Below are 25,829 nucleotides of genomic sequence, written 5' to 3'. Positions count from 1 at the left end.
TCACAGAGAAAACAAATCCAGAGCCCAAGTGTGTCACACTTTTGATTAGAACAAAAACTGAGGGATGAAATAACCCTGCAAGAAATAATGTAACATGCCTAAACAATGGGAAAAGGCTCCTCCTGCTTTTCTGGAAACCCCACCCAGGAAAATTGGAATGCAGCTGTGCTTTCAGCATGGCAAAACCTTGAGACCTCCTTTTGCGCACCAAATCATTTGTCAATTTTTGTGACAGACTCCTATAACACAGCTCAGACTATAATGCCTCTATGAAATTGCAGAGCTTGGTTGAAATGAGTTTTAAGCATGACTGAGCATGAACAGAGGGGAACATTTGTCTTTTCTGCTGGTGCATGTAGATCTAGCAGAAAGCTCTGTTAGCTATAGTGAATAGAATCTGATGGGCTTGGGAGTGTGGCTGCTGTGTTCATTTGGACTAGCTCTTGGCTGCAGCTAAACTCTTGCTCTTATTTAGAGCTTCTTTTTTTGTGTGTGCCTGGTCTACATGTCTGGAGCAAAGTTGGTTCATCATTTCCTGCAAATACAAGAATTCAGCTGTGCTTGCCTTACCACAGAGAGCACTTGAACAGATAAGCAGCTGAAAAGCAGAAACCTCTGCCATTGTACAGGAAAAGCTTCTTGCCAGTGTGCAGAAAGAATGCTACAGACAGGATTTCATTTGATTGCCCGTGCAGAGGCAGACAGGTGGTAGTATTAAAAACTTGTAAAAGATGGGAGAAAGTGTATTGTTCTGAAGGGACGAGGGTAAGGCTGTCATGCACAGCAGTGATTGGCTTTGTTAAAATCTTTTTTGGGGGGACCTTTTTTACAGTAAGTAGGAAATTGCCTTGTTTGGTTATATGCAATGGAATGCAGATGTCTGGACCTTCTGAAATGAGACATCTCCTGGATTGAAAAAATATCTAAGAAGATACAATTCTGCTTTTACTTCCAAATTCCCTTCATTAATACACATATATGTCCAATACTATAAACATGTGCATTAACATGTGTCATAGCTGCTCTTCTAGATGGCCTTTGTTTCTCTTGCTGACTTCTCTCTTGTTTTTCTAGACCAATGAAGCGAGCTCAGAGTCGATAGCATCTTCCCCCAAAAGGGACGCCATGAGCAGCTTTTCACCAGATAGCAACTGTTATGAGTTGCTCACCATTATAGGTAATGTTCCTAAGGAAAGAATTCTCATTTTTCAAGGAACCTTCCTCAAAGGAAGCTGGATGTTCCTTTTATGACTTCTTGTTTTCTGAAATGATTTTTTCTTTTTTGGTTGTATTATTAATTGTAAAATCACTTCCTGTTTTGAAAGCCTTACAGTTGAATCTAAAGGATGAACAGGATGTGAGAAGGATGTATGGTCCTGAAGTTAAAATGAAAGGGTGCTACACGGGACTCTTGAGTCTTTTTTTCTAGCCCAACCATTTGCTTTATGGGTGGCTCTCTGCAAGTCACTTCACTACCTCTCTGTGCCTCAGTTGTTTTTTAATCTGCAAAACGGGAAGGTAATGCCCCACTTCTCAGAAGAGTTGGGAACACATACTTATAGGTGGTGTACTTTAAATGAAAGCTTACGTTTTATTGTAACAACTTATTATTCCACAAATTTGCAAATAATTGTTCAGGTTAGAGAGGGTGTGAGCATTATAGATGCTCTGTACTCTGGATCTCTACAGAAGAAGAAGTATTAATGGAAACTCTCCAGCAGTGAGGTTCAAGCAACAGTATGTTATTTTGGTGCTCATGGAATTAATCTTTCTCTTTCTCTTCCAGGCCAAGGCTTTGAGGATCTGATGATTGTAAATCTAGCCAGGTATAAACCAACAGAAGACTATGTGACAGTCAGAAGGATTAACCTGGAGGCCTGCACTAATGAGATGGTGACATTCTTGCAGGTATCCTTGTGTAGCATCTTTCATTTATATTGAAACAGTCTGAGATCTAAGATACAAGATACTATAGAAACAGATTATTATTTTAGGGGGATTGTCCTGGCTGAAATAGAGACTTTTTATCGAATCTGTTTGCTTTTGGAGGAATTATCTCTCGCTTGCAGGAATGAACTTCCCATGCTGAACTGCTAGAAGCACGTCCTATGAGTTTAGTTTCAAAGCGGAGAGTTAGTGGATAAGTCTTCAAATTCAGGAGATCTCATGCCATAACTTGTTTATCCTTCTCCAGTAAATAGAGAATGGATCTTGACAGAAAGGAGAATACTGCTTTTTTTTTTTAATGTATCAAAAACATCTCTTTGTTCCTTGAGTTGGGAAGCTGGGATTGTCAATGGGCACTCTTGAGTCGAGGGCTAAGTGAGTAATACCCATTTGCAGATATCAAACCAGGACAGTCCAACTCTAGTGAGAAATTATTCCAGCTGTCAAACCTCTCCTCTCTGAAAATAAGGATTTCTTTTGAGAAGGTTCAGGATAATCATCTGATGAAAGAATTTTAAAATCTCACTCGCTACTAGACTTAATATTAGACTTTAGGTGATGACACCAAAGTTTTCAAATGCTTGGACAAAAATAGTCTGTTCTGTGAAGAGAGTGTTAGTTGAGGACAGCGATGTGCAATTTCACGCATATGACTAAAGAACAACAGAAAAACTTCACCTAAGCTAAGACACAGCAACAACACACAATTTAGAACATACAACTTAGCCTAATTTAAGACACAGCAGAAACTGCATAAGTCTTCCATAGTCCCAGGGACAGTCTGCAGCTAGGCATTCAGAAGTTTTTTTGCGGGGTGGGGGGCGTCACAGTAGGTTTAGCTGTTGGGGGCAGTCCCACAGACCTTATTTTTGCCTGGGTTTTTATAGGCAATCTGCACCCTCTTCTCCACCTTTGGTGTCCTGACAGTGGCATACTTTTTTCATCTGGTATTTTATTCCATGCCTTGGGATCTTTGTCTGATGGTTGCTTCTTTTCACCAGTCTCACTTTGAAATGTAAATGTAGCCCCCCTGCCATCATCTACAATTAAAGGGCCAGAGACTTTTGCGTTGGCACCATGGTTTGGCCAACACAGTCTATTTTAAATGTCCAGAACGCAGATGCTCTGTACTCTGGATCTCTACAGTTAGTTATTTGGCTGTGCTCTTATTCTAAGTATCTTTTTTGCTTTTAGGGTGAACTTCATGTGTCCAAGCTCTTCAACCACCCCAACATTGTGCCATACAAAGCAACCTTCATAGCTGATAATGAGCTATGGGTAGTGACACCCTTCATGGCCTATGGTAAGTGGAAAGGGAACATTTGTATTATTTGACAGGGTCAGCTAGTGGTTTTGGGAAAATACCTTTATTTTAGGAGGTGACATCATCAGTTCTTTCTGCTCCATCAAAAAACATTTCTTGGTTTCTTTCTAGGTTCTGCAAAGGATTTAATCTGTACCCATTTTACAGATGGGATGTGTGAACTGGCTATTGCTTATATCCTCCAAGGAGTTCTGAAAGCCCTTGACTATATTCACCATATGGGTTATGTACACAGGTAAAAAGGGAATCGCCTCTCCTACTCTGTGCAGAATCTGCTGCAAAGTCTTGCAAACTACATTCATTCAGAGGGAACTGGGTAGCTCATGGGACTGTTAATAGATTATGATGCCTTTCTCATTTAAGCTGCCAGGTTCAGCCTAGGGTGGTAGTGATTGAGCATTGCTATAATCTGATAGCTGTTTGATAGACTGTGAAATGAGTTGTCTATCTCAGTTCGTTTTCTTGGAGACAAGTGTCCAGCTTGCAAAGAAACCACCAAAGGAATTCATGGTAAAAGGCATCCTGGTCAATCTTACAGTTAAGAAAACTATGCTGACAGCTGCAGAGGCAGTTGGGATTGAGGGAAAATGAGGAGTTTGCCCTGATAGTTACAGTGTCCAGCACCTTTAGGCCTGCACTTTTCTTTATCGTAAAACTATTACTTTTGAAAAAGTAAACCAAAGGTTGAACCTGGGGTAAAGTGCATTAGTAATGTAGGTCCAGATTTAGGTCTTTGCCAGGGCCTCTGAGGTGTAAAGATGAGAAAAGGGAGGTTGTGACAGCGGAAAACAGCTGTAATCCTTTCTCAAGGAAGTTGTTAGGGGCTATGAGAGGACTGTGACAGGAAGAGAGTATAGTTAGGGAATGTAGGAATTTCTCCAGAATCTGAAGTATACATTTAAATCTGTTTCTTCCTATGGAAATGACAGGGGGCAGGTGACAGTGTAGCCACCTGCTGCTGGTATATTGAGGTCTCTGCATATGGAGGCATAGGGAATCGGGTCCATGTGTCTACTGGCTTTATTGTAATATTACACAATATTCATAGGTGGCTGTTAAGGGTCAAATTCTTCCCTTCTTTCATTGCTGCTCACTATATTGTTCCTGGATGTTGTTGGGGCTGTTATCTTCTGTACCTTCAATCAATAAAACACCCAGTAATTTAGAGCTTCAGTTGTTCCACAGACTTGCTTTCACTTCTAGCTTTATTAAAATAATGGTGAAAACATGCCTGTTTTTGGTTGTTTTTTTCTTTAAAGGAGTTGAAGCCATTTTTATGCATAAGCGCATGATATTATTGGGCTGTTCTGATCTCTCATCCAAAACCAGTGCCTGCAGCCACTTAATCTGTTTGTTGCCCCCCCCCCAGTTCCTCCCAAACTATTGTGTATAGTGGGAGTAAGTTTCTAAAGCGGATTGTAAAAGGCTCCCAACTGTTGGGTATTTGATAAATGGACCAGCAATAAAAAAAAAAATCTAGGCTTCAGATTACTCCCTCCTTAGCTCCTATATAGAATGCACATAGAGGGATGCCATGAGGACTTGAAATTCCTTCTAGGGTAAGTGATCTCTGACTTTCTTGCTTTAAGGAGTGTGAAAGCCAGCCATATCCTCATCTCTGTGGATGGAAAGGTATATCTCTCTGGCTTGCGAAGTAACCTGAGTATGATCAACCATGGGCAACGACTCAAAGTTGTTCATGATTTCCCCAAGTACAGCATCAAGGTCCTTCCCTGGCTCAGCCCTGAAGTTTTACAGCAGGTATGTTCAGAGACCTTTGGTCAGTCATTTTCTTCCTTTTTCTCAGTCTTGACTTGATGGAGAACAGTTCTGGAAAAGACGCACAAATTTATTTTCAAGCTAATTTTGTAGCCTTGGAAGAACATGTGACCACATAACCATGATTGTTGGAAGAGAGTTATTTTACAGTTATGCATCAGACTTCCTTGGAATTTGCTTTCTTTCCCCCATTATAGGTTTCAATGCAAATTACTCAATTTCATAGTAAGAGAACTGGGCTCTTGGGCATTTGCATAGCCAAACTTACTTACTCTCCTTAATAGAACATGGTGCTCACAGCCATCTGCAAAACCAAACTTCTCCCCAGGGCCTTTCTTACCTCATGGGAGAGCCCCTAATGGTGGCTACGCAGGTCTGACGACACTCATCCTGAGGTTTATGAGCTGCTCATATGAATATCTTTACATTCTGTGGGACTTCATGTGTTGTGGTTCCCTTTGGTAACTGGCAGGAAGAGAGTTTTAAAAACAGACTCTGTCTCTTCCAGTTGGTCCCCCAGGGGTGGCAGAGAAAGCAATGAAGGCAGACTTCCTTCCTGAGCCTGACTGGAATCTTGGATGCCAGGTCAGGACCTTCACCTGCAGTGCTTGTGTTGCCACCTTAGCAAAATCAGCTGTTTAAAGGTTATGTCTCTAATCTGCTTGTACACAGCCTTTCGTAACCTTGCTGTGTTTGTGTGGTTCTGGGACACGGTTCAGTGATGACAATCTGACTGCTCAGAGCCACTAATGTTGCTTCAGAAAGTTAAACTGACATCTTAGAAACTTTTATTGTCACTTCCTTCTATTGATCTTTTCCTGCTTGCACCTTTTTTCTTAAAAAATAATTAAAAACAGCAGTGTGGCAGGGGGGAAGTGAGTGTTAGCTGGGTTAAAATGAGCCTGTGATATGGTCTGTGTAATGACATTGGTAGGATCTTTGCCTGCTAGGCGGTGTTCAGGTTTCTGGTGGTGTTTCCAAAAGCTAGAAGGAGAATGCTGTGAGTAGCACCTAGGTATGCATAGCTAGATAGGTTCATCTTAGGTACTTGCAGGCTTCCCCAGGACCAAAATGTGTTAGCACCTCACAACCCTGAATATATTAAATCTATATGGTAGCAATGTGTTTTATCCATTTTACAGGTGGAGAAACAAGGCAAAGAAGGGTTAAGCAGCTTCCTCATGCCAACATAGAAGATAATGGTGGAGTAGGGAATTGAATGATTCTGGGTTTCCCAAGTGACAGACTAGTGCCCTAACCCCTGAGCTGTCCTCCTCCTGCCTCCATGGAAGAAACAAACTGATTGCTCATCTTTTTGAAATTCAAATCTGATGTCTTATAGTATAAAAGCATAAAATGCCCTGTTGGAGTCTAGAATATTTTGATGTCACCAGTTTTAGCTCTTCCTCATTGGTAGCTGATCAGATTCTCACAAGGCTTAAGTGTAACTTTTACCTGAATCTGTATCTAATTCTGCCTCTCTTTCCTAGAATCTCCAAGGCTATGATGCAAAATCTGACATTTATAGCGTGGGGATAACAGCCTGTGAACTGGCAAATGGACATGTCCCATTTAAAGATATGCCTCCTACTCAGGTAGGTTTTACTTCTGTTCTCTTTGTGGCTTCTGTTCTCCTTCCAGCCCAGCGATTTAACTGCATGCTATGCAGCCAGGAAAATAGATTCCATACTGTTCTTGTAGTTCTCTACAAAGAGCCAAGCTAGTAGCAGCAGTGGGAAGAGTTGTAAAACACAAATTCTGACCTTGTGAGGTCATTAACATACAATGGCCCTTTTTCACCAAGTTAATTCTATCAGCCCTGGGCCTCTGAGCAGATTACAAGATGGTTAAGTATACTGTGTCCTTCCTTACCTCTGTTTTTGGTTCTTTTTCTTTCTTTCTTATTAGGTATTATTGCTGTTAAACTGATGACTTTGTCTAAGAAAGTATGTGAAGACATTTAGAGATGTTCAGGCTGGCAGAGACCTATGAGGTTATCTCTTTGCTAGTATAGGATTGTTCCCTAATGTTATTTTTAGTGCTCTCTTTCCAGTCCAGTATTAAGTGTTCTAAAGTATAGAGATTCTTTAAAAATACTTTGGGTTTGGACTTGTTACTGATTGGTTTGTCTAATGCACATTAAGCCCCCACTTTTATTTCTCCTCTTAGGGCTCCTTTCTTCCCCGACTAGAAGGATACAGCTGGACAGATGCATCATGTGGGTTTCTGTTGAAGCTGGGAATCCAATATAACACACAGTTCATGAGACAGGGAATTAACGTTGATCGCTTCCTCAAATGCTAGATGTGATCCTTCTCCACCAAAGTTGATAGCAAGTCTTCCACTGTTTTCAGGAGAATCAGGAAAATCCCATTTAGTGTAAAACAATCCTGGCTTGCAGACTGACTGCAGGCGGCATCTCAGTGATGTCTGTCTTTTTTTTTTTTTTCCATGTGGGCAAGCACTTGAATTCTTCCAAAAATCAGGGACTCACCTGGAAAGATGGACTAGAAATATCTACTAGGAAATTCAAGCTAAAGAACTTGATTGACCGTTTGACACCTCTCTGCACACAGATGGTGTGCACATGGGTTTCTCTTGAGGTGTAGAAATTAGTTGGAATGTGTAACCTCTACCAGCTTAGAAAGATACATACTTCTGAGCTGTCCTGTGTGACTGGAGTTACATCATTGCTCTGGTAATGAAAGCATTGTTCAGAACATTCCTACAGAAGTGGTATTACTGGAGTCTTGGGATGTGAAGGTTTAAGGAGAATTTGGGAGGCGTTGTTCCTACCTGTTCTAGTCTCTCCTCACTGTTAGTGCAAGCTGACTTATTCTTATACCTAGCCACTTCATGAAACCCTGCTGGCAAAATAAAGGTGTCCAAATGCTGCTCAGGGACTGAGGATCCAACAAAAGTTCCATGAGCAATTTTCCCAAATTGGGGGAATCCTAATAGTACAGCAAAGGCTCTGATTTCTTTTCCCCCTATGCAACGTCTACCTTCTTTGAACTGTCAAACTGGATATCTAACCTTTACAGGTTATAAATGTGCATACGAAAGTTGCCTGCCTCTCTGATTTCCATCAAGTAAGACTCCTTCAAGGGTCCAGAAGCTGCATTGTGGAGTTATATGCTATGACTTGTGGGATCAGACCTCATGTGAGAACAGCATTGAGCCTACCACATTCTGATTGTAGCAATCCATTAGATTAGCGACTGAAGAATGCTAGAATCTGTCTTGCATAAAGAGCAGGGCTGCATGAAAGCATGATGTTTTCTGGTCATGGACTGCTTGTAGTACACCACAGTTGATTATTTTTGTATATTAACATGATGACAATTGAATTTATCCTAGTGGGACCTGCCAGCTCTCTTACTGTGCTCTTGTCTGTACTGTGCATGTAGCACTTTTTTTTTTAATCCTTTTCCTTTCAGATGCTCTTGGAGAAGCTGAACGGGACAGTTCCATGTCTGCTGGACACCACTACGATTCCTGCTGATGAGCTAACTATGAAACCATCCCGCTCAGGTGCTAACTCAGGGATTGGTGAAGGCATGGCTGTTAGCAACGTGAGGGCCTCCAACGGAGAGTCGACACTGCATCCTTATCTTCGGACTTTCTCACCCCATTTCCATAACTTTGTAGAGCAGTGTCTGCAGCGTAACCCGGATTTCAGGTACAGCTGTAACGGGAGTCTGTGGTCACAGGCATGCTGTTAAACACCTTTTGGGGCCTGGTTAGTTTAACTTTTGGCTCTGTGATTCTGAGGTTGCTTAATCAAGGCTTCTGAGTTGGGTCTACAGTGGCATTTAATTAAGTGATCATTGAAAAGCAAACTGCATGAAATTGTACCCTGTATGTACAGCAGAAGAGCTGTGCAGATAGTTCTACATATGTTGCCTGAAAGCAGTAATGCAGTACTTCAGTGCAACTTTCCCTTCAGAGATCTCATAGCATTTTGAAGTTCCTAACAGCCTCACAACCTCCTTCTTAGGTGATGGTGTTTTACTGCTGGAAAAACTGAGGCAAAAGTTAAATACCTTGGCCAGAGCCACACCCCAGATCTTTGGTATATGCTGGGAAGCTAAGCCAGGAGTTGGGACTTCCAGTCCCCAAAGGACACTTTTGGCTCCGTTTTCACCAATAGGAGTGCTTCTGTTGTCTAGCCCAGGGGTTTTCAACCTTTTTAAAGAAGAGTACCCCTTTTGGTGGCAGTGGTCAGACGCAGGGCAGGGGGGACTTGGACGCTACTGCCACCACCCGCCATGCCCCACTGCCTCACAGCCAGTTGCACATATGGCTCCATGGGCTGCTGACAGGCTTCTCACCCAGCCAATCGCACACCACCCGTCAGCAGCCTGCAGAGCCGCACATGTGACCAGCTGTTGGAAAGCAGCACACGGTGGTGGCGTGGAGCAGTGTGCAGCAGTAGTAGTGCAGGGTGGTGAATGGTGGTGGCAGCTGCCGCATACAAGCTCCCCCCCCCCCCCCCCCCCCCCCCGGGAGGTGGCAGTGCAGGGTGATGGGTGACGGTGCTCTGTCCCTGCTTGCCTGCATGTACCCCCTAGGACCTTCCCAAGTACCCCTAGGGATACGCATACTCCCAGTTGACAACCCCTGATCTAGCCAGTACAGCTTGTCTTGAGATTGTCGTGAATGAACGCTGTAAAGCAGATACCCTGCTTGGAACAGTTCATTTTATGCAGATTAGGCTGAGAGAAAAGTTGGAATAGTCTGTTTACCTAGAAGTTGTTTGGTGGCAAGCAGGATGTAGAATCATGTTTCCTTCTGGTTCTGATGTTTCATATTTCACAGAGGAGTAAAAAGATTAAATACTCTTTTGGGCAGGAATTTTTAATGTGGTGAGGTATCTCTGGGCTCTGCGATAATGCAAATTACCTCGAACAAATACTCCTGCCTTTGTTTGAGGTAATTGCATTATTGCAGAGCTCTGAGATACCTCAACACACAAAAAATTCCTGCCCAGAAGAGTATTCCATCTTTTGACTTTTCTGTGACATATGAAATGTCAGAACCAGAAGAAAATATAGCTCTACATCCTGCTCACCACCAAACAACTTCGAGGTAAACAGGCTATTCCAACTTTTCTCTAAGCTTAATCTGCATAAAACGAACTGTTCCAAACAGGAGATTTTACCACACCTTTAACTCTCCCATAAAATATGAACTTTCATTTCTACCTAGGAGAACTTTTACAGTCTTTTCTCATATGCCTGAAGAAGGGTGCTCATGCCTGAAAGCTTACAAATAAGGCATTTTTTTTTGCAAAAACCTAGTTGGTCTAATAAAAGATACCCCCTCTACCACAAATTCTGATTCCTTTTGCCTCTAAGATAGCTACAACGTGGATACCTGAAAAGCAGATATAGAATTGTATTTCTTCTTGCAGTGAGCTTACAACCTCCTGCAGTCCTCTGGTTTTATAACAAGCTACTCTAACTATAATGCCCTTCAAAATTTGCTACTGGAAATTTTTGAGGGGGGTGTTGTGGGGGTTGTGCATATATGTGAATATATAACTTGTCTTGCTGTTGAGGAAAGGGGAGTTTACAGCAAAACAATTGTTATTCAGTTATCACATAATATGATGCAGTTAATTGATTGCTGTCTTGAGGAGCCACAAATCCCGTTGCCATCCAGGGAATACCATATTTACTTGAATACAATTCCCATTCCCCCAATTGTCATGGGGGGGGGCAACCTCTCATCTCATAATTGCATACAAGGAAATCTCACTAAATACATTGGCTGTGTGCGGATATAAAAAACCCCAAAACAACCACCCCCCACCCCCGATGGCACTTTAAACTCGCACACCCCTGCACTGAGCCTGGTACATGTCCAGAAGAGGCAGCATGTTAATTGGAACCAGCTCACTCAATGCTTGTATATATCGAGTGCTTTAGTGGGGCTTTTTAGGCACTTTTATCTAATAACTGATTGAATCAGCTTTAGTCAAAAGCACCAGAAAGCCCCACTGAAGCGCCCAATCTATACAGATGCTGCAGGGCCGGGTTGAAGTAATGCACTGTTGCTTCAGGTAAAGTACAGGTTGTTTTTTGGGGGTTTTTTTGTTTGTTTTTTGGTTTTGGGGGGGGGGGGTTAATGTCTGCAAACAGCCCTAATTTATCATTAAACTGCTATGAAAAGCGGCACGTGCTCAGCACTGGAAACTATGAAATCGATTTAAATGCAACAAATACTGAGCATAACTATAAAACACATTGGGTAATCATGCTGATGGGAATCTACCACAAGGATAGGTTGGTGCAGGCCATTTGTATAAGACATATAGCAGTGCCCATTAAGTGCAGTCCCCCTCAGCACGGACTCTTTCAAATCACAATGAGCCCTAACACTGCATACATTTTTACTTCCTTGTCACTCCCACAGCTGAACTGTGCCTTTCTTTCCCATTTCCAATTATTCCTGTTTCTTCACCAGCCTTAAATACCTAGCAAACATCACCAAGTGGAGTCCCAAACAGTTCACCCCAAACTGTCGCCCCGCTTCTCTCAGCCTGTCACATATGATTAGTGTGGCCCCACCCTTCATGCGGTGAAGCTGCACCAGGGTGCTGTGCACCTCATCTACATATAATTTTTTGAAGCATCTCAGGACTTGTGACAAGAACATTTGGTTTCAGTCACGAGTGGGATTATTAGCAGATGGATCTTCTGAGAGGGGTATCTGGAGTACACACACATACTGAGCAGTGCTGAGCTGTGCAGTCACCAGGGCTTGAAATGCTGTTGACTTGGACCCAGCCTAATGAACTATACAGTAAATCATGAGCCTTGGGTTTTGGACTAGTAGTACAAACTATGCATGATACATGTAAGTAGGTGCCAAAATGCTGCTCAGAAACGCTTTTATGGAGTACCTGTGCTAAAACTTGCAGCAGTTTCAAAAAAATGTAACATGCATCAATTGTGGATGAATTACGTGCATGGGTACTATATGTGAACTGCGACAGCCCTGTTTGTTTATTTCAAGGTTACTGTTTTCAGATTTGCTCCTCGATTCCATGTGCACAGGGAGAGCAGGGTCCGACAGTAAGAGGAGGGGGCAGCGGCTGCCAGGGGAAAATGTGAGGGGTGGGGGTGAAGCAAAGTAAAGGGGGTACCTGGCCCTCCCCAGATTTATTTTCCCTGCCATAGCAGTGGGAGGCAAACAAATTCAAGGCAAACCTCCAAGAATTAAATTCTGTACATGGAAATTTATAACAAATTTATAAATTTTCCATGTATAGAGTCTAATTACTGGGGGGTCATCTTATAATCAGGGTCGTCTTCTCTTCAAGTAAATGCAGTAACTCCGTTCTGACCATCACCTTCCCTTCTTGTAAGGCAGATTCTAATGTCCGAGTGGTTGGGAGCCATGGGTTTGATCCCAGCAGTCCCTTTTTGGGACATTGGTTAAGTCATTCCTCACTCGGTGCCTCAGTTTCCTTGGTGTTTGTAAGGTGTTACAAGACCATCAGGAACGCATTAAAAGGGCAGCATGTCACTTATGCGTGTCACACTTCGTTTTCATATGTTGACTCACTGTTTTGATTCTCTCTCATACAGGCCAAGTGCAAGCACCCTGCTCAATCATTCTTATTTCAAGCAGGTAAAGTGGTTAATTTAATCTCCCTGTCAAGTGCATTAATCTTTCTATGGTGGCCCTCGTGCTATGGCTTTGCTGCTCCCATTCTGGTGGGAGAAGAACACTTCTGTTGACCCTGCCTCTAGAACTGCTCATCTGTGAAAGTCCCCTTTAGGTGGGGAGCTTTTGCAAAGCTCCTATAGTCTGAAAATGATGAGTTTAAAACAGTAGGCTGGCATCTGTGTTTGGAGATAGTAGTTATAACTGGAAAAATCTTGCTGAATTTCTCTTTTCCCCTTCACTTTTTCTAAAAAGCCCTGCTGACTGCACTTAGTAACTGGTATCAGCAAAGGAGGGAGCAGGATACTAATGATCAACCAACCAACCAAACCCAACCCCCCACCCCCCACCTGCACACAAATGTAAGGCACTGCATTAATCCAGTGGGTCTTTCCAGAAGCAGAGAGTCATTAGCACTGTTTTTGAATTAGCTAGGAATTGGCTACAATGATTTGAAGTTTAACCCCCACTGGGTGCACAGTGCCAGGCACTGCAGCTGTCCTAACCCAGCCAGCAAGAGGATGGGTTAAACCAGCTGACTTCTGCTGGTAGCATGCTGTGCTGCAGCTAGCCCAATTCGTGTTGTGGCATCATGTGTGACATCTGAGCATTAGTACTGCTGTTGCAACTGTGCACGCAAGAAGGGCTCACTCAAACCAAGTTTTAACCTTCCTTCCTGCCCCAGATCAAACGTCGTGCTTCTGAAGCACTTCCTGAACTCTTGCGCCCAGTTACACCAATCACCAACTTTGAAGGTACACGGCAACAGGATCCCAGTGGCATTTTTGGATTGGTATCTAGCCTGGAACAGCTGGAGGTGGATGACTGGGAGTTCTAATGCTACGTGGGAAATGTGTGGCTCTGAAACATTTGAAGGAGCTTGCTGGACATAGTAATTTATTGACCCCTTTCAAAAAAAGAAAAGCAGTGATGAATGTTACATGCAGAAGAGTTTACAGGTCCTTGGGAAGGAACTTGAGCCACCGTTTACTTGGGGAGCAGAGCCTGTAAACCAGTGGACAGGAGGTAGCTGGAAAGGACCATCACTTCCAAGGAAAGGCCAAATGTTCCCATGGCAAATGCATGATACCAGCAGCCTCCCTGAGCACCAAGTATTGGTTGCTTAGTTTTGTTTGTTAGAGTCAGCTTGAGTTTGTGTCCTCCTTTGCTGCCCTCTCCATGCACATGTTGCTTTAGAGATCACTGACTTCCTAGTGCCCATTAGTCAAGATGCACAGAGCTCTCTTGTGTAAGGGTGCCTTAAAGAGAAATGTGGAGAGGGGAAAAAGGTGCAGTTTTTAGATCTGGGCACTTTCCTCTAGACAGCCAGACTGCTACAGTACTGCTGTCACAGCGTGACTTGTGGGGAGGGCACTAGCATACTTAACTGCTACTCTAGGTTGGGGGGGAGATGGGAACGGGGGATATGAGAGACTGGAGAAAGGTGTGCCCTACTGTCGCAGGCTTGTTTAGAGGTTAGGGCATTTCTCTGCACTGGCAGAGACCGACAGATATTTATTTTTTTAAAAATAAGACCCTTTTCACATGGTGCTGAATGCTCCAAGCAGCTGGGCAGAGGGTACTTGGGCTTCTGGGACGGACCTGCCTCTCCCAGCACAGCATGTGCAGAGCAGTGCTGCAGGGTCACCAAGGTGAATTTTTTTTTTTAAGTATGATGTGTGTATTTGAGGCTTTGGATCTGCAGCAGGCCCAGTTCTTAAAGAAAGGCGCTACCTGGCTGAGCCTATCCTCTGGCAGGGCTGTGTCCCCAGGGAGAGGAGAAAGGTAAGTTTGAGGAGTCTTTTGACTGAATCCACCTTTCCCCTGGCTCCTTCTGTCTAGCCAGCCTGTGCAGAGTTCTCTTCTGCCAAACATCAGCTCGTCACCTTTGCCTCTGAGTCCTGCATAAAGTATGTTCTCAGAACGATACTGAACCGCTCATTTAGCTCCCCTTGCTGCAGAGGTCTGTACCCTGCTAGTGACAGGCTTCTGCTGTGGCAGCTCTCCCCTTCACTGAGGTATTCACATTTTCTGAACTGCGAGCACGGCCTCTAGTTCAGCCTTTCTGAGGACACCCCAGACCTTGAAGACCTTTCTCCTCTCTAATAAAGCACTGAGAATCCAGTCCTGTATGCAAGGTTGATAGGAGCAGTGGTGCTGGCAACAGGTTCTTTTTGTGTTTATAAGCTGTACTTGAACCCAAATAAAGTTCATAACTCTAGTTTTGTTGCCAAAACGAATAAAATAAGTATTTCTGAAGTTCCTACTTTAATTTTTTTTTTTTTTTTTTTTTTTTTTTTTTACATCTGCAAGTGGTGGAGAGAGTTCTTGCCCTCCTGTATTAATCCAGGTGGCTGGACTAAAGGATGACATGCCCTTGCTGGCTTTAATTCATCAAATGTGTTTATCTGGTATAGCAACGAATGCAGTTGGTGGTAGTGGGTAGATATTGGCATTATACACAACACTGGTCTATCTAGTTCAGTCATTCTCAACCAGAATTCTAGCATCCTAGGATACCTTGAGATCCTTTCAAGGGTGCCATGCTGTTAGGTGTGCAAACATGCTTCACAAGATAAATCCAGAGCTTTCAACTAGGGATTCCTTGTCAAACCCATTATAACCTGTTGTGGGCTTTCTGAGTAGTTTGCAACAGAAAAAGTAATTCTGTTATTTTTCTGTAGTCAGATAAGTGAAATCTAAGCATTGGCATTTTGTGAGAGGTGCCTTGAGCCTAAAATGTTGAGAATCACTGGTCTAGTTAAACTGTCCTAGTCTCCAGCTAGGGAAAATGCTTCACATTTCTTATCCTTATACTTTTTGGCTACTGGACAATGAACTTGGTAACTGAAAAATGCCATTAACCCCACAGCACTGTTTAGGATTGGAAATAAATCCACTTGTAAGGTGCAGAATGTAAAGGTTTGCCCATGACCCAAATGTTACTGCATTTTAGATGCCCCCAGTTTGTCCCTCCCAAGTGTATGCTTTCACCCCTCTCAAGGTAGGAAGCCTCTGCTTCAACCATTCTTGGACTGGGGCAATGGGTGATTGGTCCTCATTTTGCAACCATCTTAAAAGGACAGGCCTAACCAGTTAGCAAGTTCATCCACTGTCTTGGGCCTGTGATCGGCAATCCAAAAAAAGCTGCTTCAAAACATAGCCTTTTTCTTGTCAGCTAAAGGCACATGGCAAACAAGGAAAGGGGTAAAACTTTCAGCATATTTGGGGGAAGCTCCTGTCTTTGCCTATTTTTGGCTGAGGAGAGCTATGGTGCCTCCAGCTTTACCTCTCCAGGTAGGAGTCCCTTTGAAGTTCTGATTTTTGATCAACTCATTCATTCCTGGGTTTGAAACTAATAGCTTAGTATCCTGTGTGGAGCCAGGCAGGTGGATCTTCTCAAATTTGTAGTGTTCCTTTGAAGGTATCTGTTGTGGGTTGTTAGACAGCAAAGAGCACCACACAGTGAAAATGCATGCTTTGGGTCATTATAGGGCTGTAATCCTGTAAACTGGCCTAGTTTAACCAGTGACATCTGCAAGGGTCAAAATATAAAAGAAGCGAGCAAGGCTTGTTTGGGGCTGCATAGAATAAAGGGGCTGTTTTTTCATATAGTGGGAATAGCCTGTTTTAACTGCAGTAGGTTAGTGACCAATCCCAGAACTTTCCATTATTGGACCTTCTGGCAAAGAGACTAGCTTGAAGCTGACAGGTTTGTAGAGGAGAAGACAGTTCTAGAACTTGCATTAAAAAAAATGGCATCTAGGGGGACGAAAATAGCAAGAAGAAATATAAACTGCTTACTTAGTAGTGAGCCAAAAATAACCTTTTGTGTCTGGAAAATTAGCCTGCTTCATGATGAAATCACTTTCACAGTTAAAATAAAATGCGTTAGGATAGCTCAGCTCTTATTTCCAAAAAACACATTTGATCTGAAGCTTCTCCTGTTTGGACCTGTAGCATGCGTGTTTACCTGAAGATAATTTTTCTGTCACTTTTGCTTCTCATTTACTATTTAAAGCACATAGTTTTAACATTTAAAAACTAGGACTGGAAAAATACTATACAAAGACTTAAGTTATTCAGTCAGCAGTAAGTCACTGCACGTGCTGCTTTTCTGTCCAACCAGAAGGATGTGAAAATAGCACAGGACATAGCTCCTACAATTACTAAAGCTAACTAAATTGGACTGATGGGAAAGGCTGAAACTATATCCTTCTCTCAACATGCATTCCTAACAGTATGGAAGGTTTAAGAATAAGTTTTATCAAAAGGAGGTATAGAAAGTGAGCAACTAGTTCAGGACTGTGGAGGTGAAATGGTTACCTTGTTCCGGAAGTGTCATATGGAGTGAGTGAGGATAATGTTACAACTCTCGCCCACCCTTCCCTCCTGAAAAGGAAAACTTCTTTACACCAGCAGTATCAAGGGCACTCTCGAGTCCCCACTGCAGTTGGATAGCTGACTGTTGCTTTAGAAGTGCTCGAGTCTAGACAGCCACGTGCACAAAGTCCCTGACTCACCTGTTCAGGCTCATACCTTTATGGGCTGCTGACAGAAGAGTCCAGCTTCTCTTGGGGACCTGGTAGCTAAAGAAGTTAATGTGGCAGATCAGCAAATGGTTTCCTGGTGACCTCTGGCTGGTTGCTAATGTGGCTTAAAGTCTCCTCAAGGCAAAAGCCAAGATGAATGGGGCTTTTTCTACAAACCTTTATTTGAGAGTTACAAAAACTTGGGGGGTAGGGGAGGGAACTGAGGGTTGTGCTATTCCGGCTCATCACCAGGCTCCGAGTGATCTGACTCCTTGTCCTTGTGCTTTTCCAGCTTTGCTATGAGCTCTGAAAAGACAGCGAGAGTCAGGGCAAGGCAGAGTGGTCCCTGGTTAGCATCACTGGGCAAGGAGCCAGTAGCAGGACATGGGGCTGATGCCTGCAAGAAACTGACTCAGGCAGACTGCTGCAGTGACAGGTTCATTAGGTGCTCACTGGGGAGGGCAAGAGGTGGGCACTGTACCAGGAGCCTGAGGGTGGGAGCCCCAACAGACAGAGGGAAATGTGTTTGCTATACCAATTTACCATTTTAATGCCCAGGCCCACCGAACCTGTAAATGCTCCAGGTCCAACCCAGCAGCTGCCTTGGGCTGTACTACTCAGCTAGCTCATCCCAGCTAGTGACCTTCAGCAAATAATGATCCAGGCCCTCCAGCCTGGGATCCTATCTGGCTTTGCTCAGCTGCATGCTGGGGCAGGGTGGGCAGTTCTCAGTGCTTACACGGAGACAGGCTTTTCCAACTCCTTGGGTGGAGCAGGGAGCCCATGGAGATTGGTGTAAAAGGCTGTTCTACATCTAGCCAAGAGCTTTAAATGCCAGAACATCTGTATTTGTGGAACTGTTTGGCTTAAGAGAGTGGGATGGTGCCAGGCTAAGCTGGCTCAAGCAGTGGAGAAAAGCGATCACCACCTCCAGACTCTGAAGTAACACTACAAGTAGGGTAAGAGTGGAGGCAGTGGTACCTTTAGCTGGATTAAAGACGCCATTGGTTTGCTTGTCACACACATAGCAGCGTTTGGATTTCTGGTAGTGCTGCAGGGCGCAGCCCTCACAGAAGTAGTGCCTGCACCTGCAGGGAAGGAAGAGGAGCTGGAGTGAATGTCCCTCGTGGAATTGCAACAGGAGTTAGGCCCAGAGTCTCCATCCCCACAAGGTACATGGAGAGAGGGAGGGTGTGACCCTGCTTACTCCTGTGGGAGCTGTAGACTTCAATGTGAGCTCAGTTGCAAGCTCTCTCTGTACCTGTAAAAGCACAAACTCCCCCAACAATGCTGGCCTGAGTGCAGCTCTTGTACAGACCCAGCAGAGGATCAGTCACAGCCTCCTACCCAGTAGCTGGGAAGTGGGGAAATATGACAACGCTGGGAACTGAACCCAGGTGTCCTAGCTGTCAGCTAGGCCATTCCTAAACTGGTTGAGGTTTTAGAATGCCATGAAACACCTGCTAGTGAGGCCTGACCAAATCCTGACAAGCTGCCAGCATAGGCACAGAGCTCTCTTGGTCTGCAATTCTGGGGTTGATGGTTGGGCAAGGAGCCAGGGCTCTTGGATCCTCTCAGCTCTGCCACCACCTCCCCTCTTTGTCCTTGAGCAAATCTCTTCAGTAATCCATGCCTCAGGTTCCCCATTTACAAAACAGGGAGATGGTTGCTTAATAAGAAAAATCACAAAGCAGGGGGAAGCTGCCAGAGCATGGTAACTGCAGTTACCACAATGGGTCTGGTATCCTGGGAGGGAGGGTGCTTTTGGGCACATCCATGGTGCTCCTGGAAGTCTTGCTGAGATGAGGCACTCCTTGCTGCTACATTTCAGGAAGTGCCCTTAGCCTGGCTTTTCTAGGATAGGTGCTTGTAGGGCTCACAGGGGAGTACTCCACAGTGTGGGCACATTCGGACTAGAATCTGAGGCCAGGTCAGGAACACCCAATCTGACCTCCTGCCATTACATTCACCCCGTTCCCCACCATTACCCCAAAAGAAACACCAGTGCAGGGTCTGGTAGGCATTGAAAACTAGGGCAGGCCACACAGGTGTGCCTGGTTCGAGTGGATGCTGGCTACATTTGCCGTGACAGCGAGTGACAGTAACCCAAAAGCTAGAGCCTTTGGTGTTCGCCCCAGGAGCAGACAGAGGTCCACTCACTTGGTTATCACAGGGTTCTTGAAGGAGCCTCTGCAGATGAAACATTTGAAGGGCATGTCATCATCATCACTGCTCACCTCGTAGTTCTCTTCATCTGCACAAGAGAAACTATTAACCAGATGGAGGCAACAGCAACTGAGCCCTAAAGCTAGCCTATGCCCGCACCATGAAATACTGAGCACATGGGCTATGTAGCAGGTGGGATCAGTTCTATACAGTAAACAATAGAGCTCTGGCATCTGGGTGTCTCTGATGTCAGCAGCTTGTGTGGGAATGAGATATAATTAGTTCTCATGCCAACATGCTTGCTGCTCATCTCACCAAAGCAGGTTCTTCCCACTCACTGCTATAAACAGTGAGGCCTCCATTCTATTTTGCCAGCTTTCCCCAGCCTCACTGCTGCTGAATGGTTCAGCTCCAAGCCCAGCAGCTGCATGCAGAATCCTGGACTCTTCTACTGCACAAGGGATCACAAGCACCACAAGGTTCATGGGCTCCAGCCACAGCTATGGACATGCTCTGAGCCACACGGCAGCAGGAGGGATGCGGAAGGGGGGAGGGGAATTCCACGAGACCTTGTTAACATGGTACCAACAAAATTTAGGTGGAGAAAGAGTTATCAGCAAGGAGGGAGGGCTGTACCATACCGTTGACTCCATAGCGCCCTTCGTCTAGCTCCCGTTCGATCTGCCAGCCATGTTTGTAGTCTGAGCGGTCATGCAGGAATTTGCAGCTATCTGCAGAACAGTAGACAAAGGGTTAATGCCCTCTCCGGTCACTTCCTTTTGCAAATGGATTACAAAAATAGATGCCATGCTGCCTGGACTGCTGGGAAGAGACACTATATTTGTGTGCAATCCCCCACTTCAACAGTGGGCACAGAGGCACAGCAGCTGGAGCCTGCCCGCTGAGCTCTGCCACCCACCACCTTCTGATCTGGAGTGTACATGAGCATCACACCCAACAGGTGGATCTCACCAGCCTTGTGGTGGAACAAAGCCACAGGCTGGCTGAACACCACCAAAGCAGATGATATGTTCTGCTCGACCTCTCACACTCGCATCTTCCCCTGCCACAGAGGGGAACAGTTACAGAGCCAACAGTTGGAGCTGCTCAGTGACACCCCCTCCATGTTCCCGATCAAGGTCTTCTAAGGATTCTGCCCTTGGAAGAATTCACCCCAGGTTTGGTGTGTGCAGGGACTACCCAGTGGAAGGACAGTCAATGTAGGACAGATGTGAGCAGCTTGTGGCCAGGTGACTGTCAGAATCTCAGGACATGGCAGCAGGGCTGGGACAAGGGATGAGCCCCTCACCTCCAAAGCCACAGAAGCCAGTCTCCTTGTAGTCTTTACAGATGTCAGGCTGGTAGTCCCATCTCACTGTGGCCCTCAGGTGCTCTGGTGCACGGATCGGCCCTTTCCTGAAAGGTTGAAGAGTGCTTAGAAGGGGAAGGGAGCCATGACCTGTCAGAGATGCTGACTAGGTAGAATCCAGCTGGGAAGCCAAATTTACTGCAAAACAAGGGTGGTGCTGGTGAGAGGGGCAACACTGGCAGCTCTGGGACTAAGGACCTCTGTCCCCAGGGTGGATACAACATGGGCATCAGGGACATGGATTTCTCCAAGCACTGCTGTGACTGCAGAGGTGCTGAGTCATGTAAAATCAGCAAGAGGGTCAGCTGGCACCCACCTGACCATCCCTGAGGAGGCATTTCCCATAGACGTGTCCTTGGGCTTCACATACTTCTGATAGTTATTAATCCCTCGGTAAATTTTATCGTCCTCCTTCCCTCGTAGCTCCTAGAGATTGGGAGAGCAAGAAAACAGGCAGAGGGTCAGCTGGGAAAGAGGACTCCCACCCAGATCTGCTTCCCCAGCTTTTCCTTGCAGCCAGAGCACTGGACAAGGCCAGGGAAGCCAACTGGTGCTCACTAGAACCTAGGAAACAGATCTATACTTGGCCTAAGTCAGAGAACAACAAGCTTCCCCCACCCTGACATTCCAGGTTTTGTGGGGACCTTTGGTGCTCATAGGAAATGGAGGAGGGCTAGCCACACAACACAGCTCTGCCAACACATCTCAGTCTTGACCTCCTTTCCCACACCTGCTCAACAAAGATGCCTGCTGCCTCTGCCTTATACACGTCAGTTCCACCAAGGCATATCCATCCCACTCTACAGCACTTCCAGCCTTATGCCTCTCTCAACCATAGACACAGTGTAACCTACTAAGCTTTTGTGGCCAGTCTGTTTTTCACTCTGAAGCACTCAGGTCCACAGGAGTCTGAAGCCCATTCTCTCTCACCAAGCTTCCCTAACACTCCTACCCTACAGCAGTGACACAGGCCCCAGGAACAGGGTATTACCAAACAGAGATGGACAGGCCCCCTCCTGCCCTGGACATGGTTGACTAACCTCCTGGATTTTCTGGCTGCGCTCAAAGATGGCCTGGGCATCTTTCTCCTTTTCAGTGTCTAGTTCATATACTGCTGTGGCACCCATGTCTTCTGGGCCGACCGGTTTCTGAAAAGCAAAAGACACGTCACAGTTCAGAAGGACTGCACAAGGACTCAGGTCCTATAGACAAGGGGGGAAGGATAAAGGTGGGAAACTGAAGTCAGGGATAAAGACATGGGCACTATCTAGTTCACTCTCCACTGGTGACATTGGGATGCTTTTTGCACCATCCCTCAGTAGGTGACCCTGATGGCTGTCACCTTGGGTCTACGAATCATTTTAGGTCTTGTCTCTGACACCTTTCCAGAGCCTTGTGATCAGTAATGAATGTTATCCTCTAAGGTGGGGAAGTATTTGGGCTATTCTGCCTCAGACCTCAGGAAAAGTTGGGAATAGACACTAGGGACAGACCTCTTTGTACCAAGGCACACAGGTAGTTAGTTGTGTCTGGGTTTCTACCCTGGTGGCAGGGTTCTTGCACTTGATTTCATTAATACACCCATTTTGTTTAGCTTCTTTCCTAATATAATGTAAACTCTGGCTTTGTCAGTCTGTTACAAACAGCCCCATGGTTACAGGGATTCAGTATAAGGACACCCACACAAGCACCACCCAGCCTTCATTCAAAATAGACCCAGCTCTATATTTATCTGCTGAAAACTCTCCAGAGCCCAATATCCACATTCTCCTCCTGCACTTCCCCCGCTGTTCCCAAGTGTGAGTGACGCACTGCAACGGCCCCCAGCCTGCCAGCTGCAGTGGGGGATAATAACAATATCAGGCTATTGTGACACAAGTTACAATGAACTAGAAAGACATGAACTAACAAAGTCTCATGCCCTCTGGGGAGAGGCAGCATCGTCCGTTTTCAGATGAGGAAACAGGCACAGGGGAGGGGATCTGTGCAGTATGAACCCCATGGGCCTTTCCTCCTGTCCACAGCCCATCCTACCACCATATTCTGAAGCCAGCCTCAACACAGAAACAATAAGGACACTGAAGAGGCCCTTACAATCACCTCCTGGTGTTATTTAACCCAGATCGAATTGATCTATCTTTGTGTCATGTGGTACACTCAAGGCCAGGCAGTGAAACAAGATACAGCTGCTTGGATTTCCAACATCACAGGAAGTTATACATTTCATTACGCATTTGAGAAGAGTTGTGTCTAATGTAAGGACTTGTAACCTCTCCACCACCCTCTGTTTTCAGTTGCGTGATTAGGCCACTGGAGGATGCCTAGGTTCTGTTTCCCATTCTTCCACCAACTGGTTACACAATCCTCGGACAGTTACTTTGTCTCTCTGTGCCTCAGTTTCCCCATTAGTAGAGCAGGAATAAAATTACCATTCCCCCTTGTGAAGGGCTCAAACAGGAAGAGTTGCCTGGAGGGGCAAGGCACTAGCTTCCGACTCAGGTCACCTGGCTCCAAGCTCCTGGTTCATTGCCAACCTCCTGTGTGACCCTGGGCAAGTCACTCATCCTGGAAGGGCCTCAGCTTCCCTTGTGTAAATCCTGCCCTGCCTCACAGGACCATCGCAAGGATGACTCCATTAAAGGCTATCAGACACTCTGGCCCTGCAAGGCTGGGAAAGCTCTCGAAGAGGCGAACACACAAGAGAAGCACTCAACAGAGCCATAAAACCAGGGCATGGGACCAGGATAAAGCAACCAAAATTCCCATTCAGGGCAAGAGTGTCTCCAGTAGCTCTCCTGAGGATGCCCAGTTTTATACTCTGCCAGAGGGCAGACAAGGTGACCAGCTAGCTCCTTTGGGCTCTACTGAACCTACAGCCATGCCCCCTTCAAACGTAAGCACTGTACTCTCCTCACCGCTGATCGTGTTGATTTGTAAGCGACTCCGACACCTTGCGATGCCTCCTCATCGCTGCTGCTGTTCGACCCATATGAGGTCTTCTCCTTTACGCTTCTCTGGGTCTGCAGGGGGAGAGAAAAACACTGAAAATTTAATACTGGGAAATGGAACACAACACCCAGACACAAGAGGCCCTCCTCCCACGGGGGAGGCCATCCCTAATGAGCTGACTCCATGCTGGCTACAGACAGAACTATAGCCCAGGGAGGCAAATTAATGAAACTTTGGGCACTCAGGTCTCATCAGGATCAGGCTCTGCACAAATCACTAAACTATCACTAAACTGTGGAAAGGAAGCAAGTAGCACAACAGTGGGAAAGGGGAGCATTCTAGTTACAGATACCAGGATCACACCTCCACACCACATGCATACATGGGTCCTCTCTCTCAAGTGAAAGACCTTTGCATAATAGTATCTAGAACTCAGGCTCGCAACTCGTGGAGTACGCAGATACTGCAAATACAGCAGTTCAGGCTACAGTGCACCTGGTTTGGGGACAGGGAAGTGGGCACAGAGCAGTATGACATGTCTAATGGCGTCACTGTTTGGCCCAATATAAGGACACCCTTACATCTAAGACGAGCTGCTAGAAGGGTGGCCTCCTTGAGGACACAGAGACATGAGATGTAAAGCTGCAGTAGACCAACACTGCCTGAAAAATGACCCAGGCTCCTAAAGATGCCCAGGGCGATTCTGAACAAGAAAGGCCGAAACATGGAAGAAAAGGAGGAAAACCTTTGTGCAGCCCCCAGTGCCCTTCCTCGGCCGTAGGCCACCATCAGCTACTGGTGGTAGGAGGTAGTTCATAGACCAGCGAGCAAGGGGCAATGCAGTCACAGTGCCCGAACCCTCAACCCCGGCCCATCCCGCCTGTTCCATCACAGGAACAAATGACAGGTTTGCTTCAGATCCAAGGGGTGTGCTTGCCAAGCCAAAGGCTTGTGCGTCCCTCTGTTTACTTCCCACCCCAGCCAGTGCAGCGATCCAGGGGCTAACGTCACCCGCACACGTGAACCGAGTTCTGTCACGAGTGCAACTGTGGCATCTGCCCCGCGCCGGACTGGGACATTTGGGGTCACGTGAGACACCCAAGGCCTGCAGCTACTGTGTGTGGCTCCCCACCCGCGCAGCTGCACACCCCCCGCTGAGGCCTCTGCTCCCTCAGATGTCTGAGGACTAAAAGACAAGCCACGCGAGGGCAGGGAGCAGTGGCTGCAGACAGCCGCAGCGAGGGCCAGGGTGAGCCGGCTGATGTCAGCTCCCGCCTGTGCACGAGGGAAAAGCCCCCAAGTGCCGTGGTGCCCAGCTCTTCCCTGGGGCTTTTCACAGTCCTGGGTGGGGCTGGGCCAGCTGGCAAGATGCCCCGTGCCTGCACCGCGGCGCGGGCAGCCATTACCTTCTGGACCATGGGGTTGGGGGCATCCCGGCGCCGCTCCTTGCGCACCACTGCGCTGCCCTCATCGCTGCTGCTCCCTGTGGGCAAAGCGGCCATCAGGTGTCAAGCCAGCCCGAGCGGGCCGCCCTGCTGTCCCAGGCTCGGGGGGCATCATGGCCAGGCGCCACCACTCCCAGCCCTGCTGGAGTCCCCACCCCTGCGCTCAGTGGCTCAGTCCAGACCCCCCCCCCCCGCAGTGAGAATGGGATGTCCCAGAACCACCTGCCTTCAAGCGAGGACGGCCCCAGAGAGTATGGTACAGCCCAAAATCCCCTCCCCAGTGGCAGGGGCACAGCCCAGAACGCGCCACCGCTCGGTGGTGATGGTATGGTCCGCACCGCCAATGATAATGGCACAGCTTAGGAACCCCTCCTCCCCCCGCCTGCAGTGGGACAGTCCGAACGCCCTCCTCCCGGGGTGGGCCCGCAGCCAGAGCCCGGCGCTGGCAGTGGTACGGCCCGCCCCCCCTGGCGGAGTGGTGCCGGCCGCGGCCCCTCACCCGCCTCCTGGTCGCTGCCCGGCCGCTTGCGCCGGCCCCTGCCGGCTGCCGGCCCGCGCCGCCGGAACACGAAGCTGCAGACCGGAGCCTCGTCTGCCATCTTCCCGGCCGGGGCGAAGAGTGGGGCCGCCGGACAAGCGGG

At 46.5% G+C, this 25,829-nt stretch overlaps 2 protein-coding genes across 3 annotated transcripts in view; one reads left to right on the top strand and one right to left on the bottom strand.

Moving 5' to 3' along the window:
• The window catches only part of STRADA (STE20 related adaptor alpha), a 25,667-nt gene extending 10,681 nt beyond the window's left edge, over positions 1-14,986 (top strand). Inside the window, exons 5-13 of the mRNA XM_059726856.1 lie at positions 1,075-1,177; positions 1,787-1,908; positions 3,142-3,250; positions 3,383-3,506; positions 4,861-5,032; positions 6,541-6,645; positions 8,491-8,732; positions 12,649-12,691; positions 13,413-14,986. Of these exons, the coding sequence (XP_059582839.1) occupies positions 1,075-1,177; positions 1,787-1,908; positions 3,142-3,250; positions 3,383-3,506; positions 4,861-5,032; positions 6,541-6,645; positions 8,491-8,732; positions 12,649-12,691; positions 13,413-13,565 (1,173 nt within the window). The 3' untranslated portion in view covers positions 13,566-14,986. The remainder of the gene's footprint in view (positions 1-1,074; positions 1,178-1,786; positions 1,909-3,141; positions 3,251-3,382; positions 3,507-4,860; positions 5,033-6,540; positions 6,646-8,490; positions 8,733-12,648; positions 12,692-13,412) is intronic.
• Positions 1,075-25,816, bottom strand: LOC102572413 (E3 ubiquitin-protein ligase RNF113A). 2 transcript variants are annotated; one of them, XM_059726855.1, is made up of 10 exons: positions 25,688-25,816; positions 25,150-25,226; positions 23,710-23,814; positions 21,835-21,942; positions 21,111-21,220; positions 20,735-20,841; positions 20,067-20,156; positions 19,420-19,513; positions 18,241-18,347; positions 1,075-5,101 (listed from the first exon to the last, which is right to left on the bottom strand). In XM_059726855.1, the coding sequence occupies exons 1-10, from the start codon at positions 25,785-25,787 to the stop codon at positions 5,010-5,012; spliced, it is 990 nt and encodes a 329-aa protein (XP_059582838.1). In that variant the 5' UTR covers positions 25,788-25,816; the 3' UTR covers positions 1,075-5,009. The 2 variants fall into 2 exon arrangements, with proteins under 2 accessions (XP_059582838.1, XP_006271629.1); XM_006271567.3 differs by lacking the exon at positions 1,075-5,101 and adding an exon at positions 17,423-17,565 and having other exon boundaries at positions 25,688-25,815.
• Between the last annotated feature and the right edge of the window lie 13 nt (positions 25,817-25,829).

Source organism: Alligator mississippiensis, chromosome 4 (genome assembly GCF_030867095.1).
Source record: "Alligator mississippiensis isolate rAllMis1 chromosome 4, rAllMis1, whole genome shotgun sequence".
Lineage (NCBI taxonomy): Eukaryota > Metazoa > Chordata > Crocodylia > Alligatoridae > Alligator > Alligator mississippiensis.
The sequence above is the reverse complement of the archived record's forward strand: the minus strand, read 5'-3'. Positions and strand labels throughout refer to the sequence as shown.